Source organism: Corvus brachyrhynchos, unplaced genomic scaffold (assembly GCF_000691975.1).
Source record: "Corvus brachyrhynchos isolate BGI_N302 unplaced genomic scaffold, ASM69197v1 scaffold191, whole genome shotgun sequence".
Classification (NCBI taxonomy): domain Eukaryota; kingdom Metazoa; phylum Chordata; class Aves; order Passeriformes; family Corvidae; genus Corvus; species Corvus brachyrhynchos.
This window is the reverse complement of record NW_008236487.1, coordinates 4,048,479-4,055,233: the sequence shown is the minus strand read 5'-3', so window position 1 is coordinate 4,055,233 and position 6,755 is coordinate 4,048,479. Positions and strand designations below refer to the sequence as shown.

General features: G+C 38.0%; 1 protein-coding gene across 1 annotated transcript in view; it reads right to left on the bottom strand.

The window, feature by feature from the left end:
• Positions 1-6,719: 6,719 nt before the first annotated feature.
• The window catches only part of LOC103624735 (phosphatidylinositol 4-phosphate 3-kinase C2 domain-containing subunit gamma-like), a gene marked incomplete at its 3' end in the record, with an annotated part of 85,933 nt that continues 85,897 nt past the window's right edge, over positions 6,720-6,755 (bottom strand). The window contains exon 19 of the mRNA XM_017726199.1: positions 6,720-6,755. This exon is cut by the window's right edge and continues 64 nt beyond it. Within this exon, the coding sequence (XP_017581688.1) occupies positions 6,720-6,755 (36 nt within the window).

Genomic DNA, 6,755 nt, shown 5'->3' with positions numbered 1-6,755 from the left:
GGATTGCTCTGGGCTGCAGAGGCAGCATTTCACCAGTGAAACACAAGAGCAGCTGCTCAGCTGAGAATCACAGGAGGTTCTCTCCATGCTGTTTGCTTTCCAGCTGAGGCTTCGTCTCTCCAAAACCATTGCAACCTGATTTGGGAAATTTGCATCATCCTTAAATTGCAGCTACTGTTATTTATGATTTGGACATTTCACATTATTGAAGTTGGCCACTCAATATTGGCCACTCAGTATTGGCCTAGCCTAAAGAAAATTTCAGTGTCAAGAAACTACTTCTAGGGTTAGATTCAGGCATCTTTTTCCAGTAGCTTTGCACAGTATGAAAAATCAAAATAATTCCCCATCCTTCAAATTCATGGCTGAAAATCATCAATGTGAAGTGACAGAGCTAGATGAATGTTTCCTCAAAAATTTTCCTGACTTATTACTACTCTGGTTTACATCCCCAAATGTCCATCTGGGACAAGCAAAGACTGCATGAGGTATCCCTGAGGAAAGGTTTTGGCTCCCTGTTTTGTTTTTGAAAGAAGCGACAACAAAATAATTTTAATAGGAAAAAAGAAGAAAGAAAAACAAAAAAAGAAGAAAGGCACAGATGAAAGCTGTGTGTGACACCTGCACAGAACCCTGCTTGGAATCCCTTCCTTGGTGATGCCCTCTCTGCTTCCTCAAAACTGGTCAGCATCACATCCCAGCATCGGAGACACTGTAAGAGACCACCACGATGCTCAGTGCAATCCTTCCTACAGAGCAGATCCAAAAGGCAAACCCATCTTTCACACGCAGCTGCATTACTGGAGGGGTTAGGACAGATATAACTTGAAGCTTGTAGGGAGTTTTCTGGCATAGCTGAAAAACCAGATTTGTCAGCTCCAGGATTTTTAACTGTAAAAGGAGCCAAATGCAAAATAAATCAGAGAAGCAGTGTTTGGAAAAACAATGTACTGAAAAACTTTTTCCTTAGTGCTACCTTATAAATCATGGAGCAGCTAAAAGGATCAAAGCTTTTCAGAATGCAGTCACCTTTTCCAGTTTATCTTTGCAGTTCTAAGTAGGTTCACTTGTGCACATACACTGTGGTGTGTTTTTTCACTACAGTAACACGCACTAATAACTGGCATTTACAGGCTTTTTATGCTTCACTTGATAACATTAATCCTTCTTGAATATGACTTTTGGCATGGAAGTCCCTCTGCTCCAAAGGTGGGACACACACAGAGTTATCTCTATGTTCAGTAACTTACTCAGTGCAGCTGAATATTTGCCTGACCCAATAAAATTAATGATGCTTCACTCCATGCTCACACTGATACATGATCACCAGGATACCTCACCTCTTCCCTTTCGTACTTGCACAGGATGTGGAAAAACACCCAGCATTCCCAGATTTCTAGACATTCAGGAACATGTTCACTCTACTAAGAATCATTAAAATAATTAAAAACAGACACACGCACAGCTATGTTATTTATGTCCTCTGCCAGTGACTCACCGGATTCTCTCATATTCACTAAATTACAAGAAAGCATAGCTTTGTGCTTTAATAATTTTTAAACAGATTTCTTTCTTAAAAAGCTGTCGTTTTTAACAGCGTGGGAAAACTAACTCCCTCTTTATAGTTTAAATGTTAAAATGCCATGCTTAGATTCTTTGTTAACCTTTCCCAATCGTGTTTCCAATTTGATTTTTTAATTCTTTGGAATTTATTTTCATTTTCCTTTTTATTACAATTTTGAAAGTTTAAAAATGTGGTCTTGCCCCACAGTCCTCTAGTCCTCCAGCTAGTACATCCTTTTATCAATTCCAGCTGAGGTCAAAGCCAGTTCACTCCTCTGTCTTCAGGGATGGCAAAAAGTGACTCTAAAATACTAAGTTGTTTCTTGAGATCTAAAATGTGTTTAATTAAATGTAAGATATGGTTTTGTTGATTTAAATATACTGTTTTCTCATTAAGTCTGTAACTACTAGAGGTCAAACTCAACAGTTGTTGCTTCTTCACAACAATCTCTTTGTTTCATTTGACATCACCTTTTTCTAACACTGGAGTCCGAGAAAATGGAAAGTCTGTATATTAGGAAACAAAATAATTATCTGTCTGTTCCACAAGGCAATAACCCAAGGCCCACACAGCTAATAATGAAGCACTTAGCACAGAAGTTGTCTGAATCATTATCTCACACAAATAATGCTCTAATGGTGTTATTTACTATACCCATAAGTAACTACAGAAAAAACAAATTATTGGCATTACATAAACAAGAATTATGATTTCAGAACTAAAATGCCCAGGTGTGATCTATGGTTGAGGTTCTCTGCAGTCCAGAACATAACGATCACATCAAGTACTCCGACTTCCAGTGAAATTCACAAGCACCACTCAGTTGAAATGAACATTTACTTGGACTGGCTATTCCTACACAGGTTTAAAGTTACACACATGATTAAATGTGTTTTGATTCTGCTCAGTAAGGAGGACCAAATTAACACGAAAACAAGAACAGGCATCTTTTGTATTTACATTCATGTCATTTTAATGGGCTGGGGTTTTCAGCCTGCTCTGCACAGCTATTTAGGAAGTTCATTTACCAATTAGCAGACTTGATAACTTCTGACTGTCAGAGAAAGATATGATAATGCAGGAAGAAAAAGATCTGGAGGATGGTCATCTGTTTAATGTTCAGATAATTAAGAGTGGTGGACAAATGAGTATCTGCTCGATTTATTCCTTCTCTTGAACTCTTTAAGCAAGTTATGGTTAATGTAGACAGCTTTTGACAGTTAAAAATGTATTTTCTTTCAAATAATATGAAGCAATTATTCCAATGCCAGAGTGCTGAATGAAACACTGGCAATGATTTTGGAGAAGAAAGTATTGAAGTAGAAACCTCCCAATATCAAAAAAGTGTAACTGGGGTCTTTTTAAACTTTTATACATTGCTTGTGTTCTTTTTACTTCTCATAGTCCTTTTTCTGTATATATAGAAAAAGAAATAAAATATTATGTTCTAGCCATGAAATCAATAGTCTGATTCACATTGTTTCCAGTGTGCTGCATTCCACCAAGTTCCTTTTTTAAACTCATTCTTGCTTGTCTACAAGATGTGGACTTGGAAAAAGAAGACTACTCCCTTTTCTCTTGTCAGTCAACGTGTAGTTTAGAAATGCCAAAATCTAGGAAAGTTCTACGAAGTTTTAGTGACTTAGAAGACAAACTACAAAAGGACATTTTGACTTCAGCAAGGTTTGCACCTGACTTTTTCTTTTACTGAGCTAAACAAACCAGATTCTCACGCTCCAGCAAAATTTACAAACACTCCCACTCTTCCATGACGATGGAATCTGTTCCTTAGCACCACCTTCAAGCAGCTGCCACAGATCCTGGAGGACACTATTTTTCCACGTTATTCAATCCTCCTGTGGAAGGCAACCATCTGTGAAACACTCTCCTGGCCACCTGCTGCCCCAGCCAGCTGTTCCGATTCCGCCCTGCAGCTGCCACCTGTGACAGCAGCTAAAAGCCAAAAACACTCAAGCAGGAGGGAAACTGACTGGCAGGATGCCAGGTGGATTAAAACTCCAGCACAAAAGCTGACAAAAACCCACCTGTGTGTGAAACATCAAGTAGCAAGGAGATAAACAGCAGCTTTCTGTGAGCAGAAGGGCCCAAAAGGGCTCAGCAGGTTTCTTTCCCCTCAAGCAAACTTTTGTGCTTCGCTAGAATCAGTTTAGTAACTTGTCACCATAGCCCCAGGGAATGGGGAAACTTGCTCCAGCCTTCTCGCTTCCCTGGTGGGACTAGCATCAGAGAGAAAGTCTAGAAGGTAGTGGGATAATTCTCCATGTCTCATGGACATTGGGAAGTCCTGCAATAAAACTAAAATGGGATTTAAGTGATACACGAGTCCTGTGCTGGCACAGTGTGCACGGGCAAATTTTAGTCTCCTTGGGAAGGGGAGGGCATTCAGAAGGACCAATGAGGAGCTAAAACACTGATGGATGCAGATGGCCCAGATTCTTCAAGAATTTAGAGAAGGGAAAAGACAGAAATGATAAGAAAAACCCCAAACATTCCAACAGGGTGTAAGATCCTTCTCATTCTCAATAGCAGAATTAATGGAACAAATCTGCAAGAGATACAAGCAAAGAACAGACTGAAACTATCCTGATTTACAACAGCTGAAGATATATCCCAAAAATGAATATTCTCTCTGTTCTGTCCACCTTCACCAGCTACTGCCTCATAATTTTTAAATAAAATCTTCAGACAAACTTATCACTGCTTGATGAAAAGAAATTAACAATTTACTATCCAACATGAATATTAAAAAGGTGATGAGATGGTACACCACTGTTGGGTAGCTGCTTATCTTTGACCTGCAGGGAAATCAAGTCAATTTGAAAGAATTGACATCTTATTATAAATAGTATTTGTTATTAGAATAAGTTGGTGTTGACAGTCACCATCTTTTCTAGTAATTAATTTCTAGATTTACAATAGAATTGTAAAACATGGAAGTTAAAATCAGTTGAATTTTCCACTGTGGCTCTGAAACCACTTCATCAGTTTTCTGTATCACATTAGCCTTCTTTTCCAAGTTTTCTTTTGCGCAGGTAAAGTGTGCACATTGTTGTATTATTTAAGAGTAGAAAGCTAATGTCATTTATTACAATTAAAAATAAACATAAGCTTGTTACTAAAGTTTTTTTACCAGTCCTTTCTTCTTGATAGCTAATTTGGTAATGAAACAGAATGTGACACGTGAGAATAAAACATAACCTAATCACATTTCTTAAAAGAAGTTATGTGAGTGTACATGCACACATGTGCTCCCCACAGTATTAAATCATTGAACTTCTTTTAAAAGTCTTTTTAGAAATAAGTGGAAGAGAACCTCTGTTTCCCCTTACTTTTATAACAACTGAAATTCAATTTGTGAGGGAAAGTTTTTATTAATTATTTAAGATATTATTAATAAAAGTCACGAAATTACTGGTAAACTTTGTGAGTAGAATTTATGGCTTGGGAAACTGCCTTTTAAAATATGGAAACAGGAATATGAGTAATTACGTAAGTTGGACTGTTAGGCAGAAAACAGTTTACTACTGAAGAACATGGTGGAGCAGAGTAACCAAAAAAACCCCTAAGTGTATATGATGCATACAAACAGCAAAGTTCAAAGAGATGTTTGCCACATTTATGTTCTCAGTTTAGATTGAAACATTTGAACTAAACACTTAAATAAAAGAGGTACCCAGCATGAACAGGGCTACTGCCAGCTGAAAGCCAGAGAACACAGTGAACCTTTACAAAAAACCTACTTGATGTGGATGTAGTTACCCCATGCATTAAGCTATATATCAAATAAATTCATTTTGCCACTTTACATTGCACTGTGTCAGATAACCATATATATTATTCAGGACGGAATACCTGCCCTATATTACCCAAGGTTATGATATTAGACAGCTTGAGCAAAATTTGGGGGAAAACAGGGATTTGCACTGCAAAGTAAAGAGGAAGAAGTCTGCAGACAGTAATTTTTCTTCTGAGAAGAAGAGAGGAGTTAAAGGAAACACAGGCAAACTAATGATGATCCCCTGCCCACTGAACCCTAGATATGATTTCTAATTGTACAGGAACACTACCAACTCTTAGGGCATATTTTGGAACTCCAGACTGGATATTTTTTGTCCAGTATGACTAAGTTTAATATTAGTAGAAATTGTTTCAGGCATATTTCAGGCACTGTTGAAAAATGGCTTGCTAAGTGTGGCTTCTCTTTATTTGAAAGATATGCTCATTAGGCACATTATCCTACTCATTTCAGTAAAACAAACACATTAATAATTCTGTTTTATCCCCACAAATACTTCCAGAGACCATGAAGGTATGAAAGTATTATTTATGCTCTTCCCAACCCCATACTTCATCAATCAAATGACTACAATTCAAATTGTTTTCTTTCCTTTGCAGGGAGGAAAGCTTTGGTTCAAGGGATCTGAACCAGTTGAACTGTAAATGAAAGCTCAGTTCATCCATCATTACTAAAGATGGAGGAAAAAAAAAAAGAAAACACACCAGAGTTTGATTTTCAGATCACAGGGCAGAAGTTGAGACATCAGAAAGCCACATTCTTTCTCAGACAGCCTTGAGGTAACAGCACAGCAAACACAATAATCACCTCATGCAATAATACAGTAAGAGGACCCCTTGTATTGCAGAGGTGGGTGGTGAATGGCAGTTCCTGCCAGGCCTGGTACATCTCCATAATCATCAAACAGGACTGTTGGAAACTCTACCATCAGGAGTCAGACTGATATAAAAAGGGGTAAGACACATATTGACACACATGAGAATTCTGACAACTTCAAGAGAGGTCAGGGAAACCACTAAAGCAGCACCTTTTAAAAGTAAACCAATGCTTATAAATTTTGGGGCAGATTATTTTTGGCTCAAACCAAAAAATGCTGATGAAAACAAATAGCATCTTAGGGAACAGAACTTCCCCCTCGTCCTCCTGCCTAGGGGCAGGATGAAGGCAGAGATAAGTGGGTCTTTTATACAAGTTACACAAACCCAGTGCTGAAAGGGAAGGAGCAAAACCTCTTTTTTCTGTTGCTTTTAAACCAAAAGAGGGTTTTTCACCAATGGAATAATAGATAAATTTCACTGTGGCAGAAAATGACTATGGCAGCAGTGGCAAATATCTTACCAGTAAAGCTGATGGGCGACTTGGATGCTCTGAAGA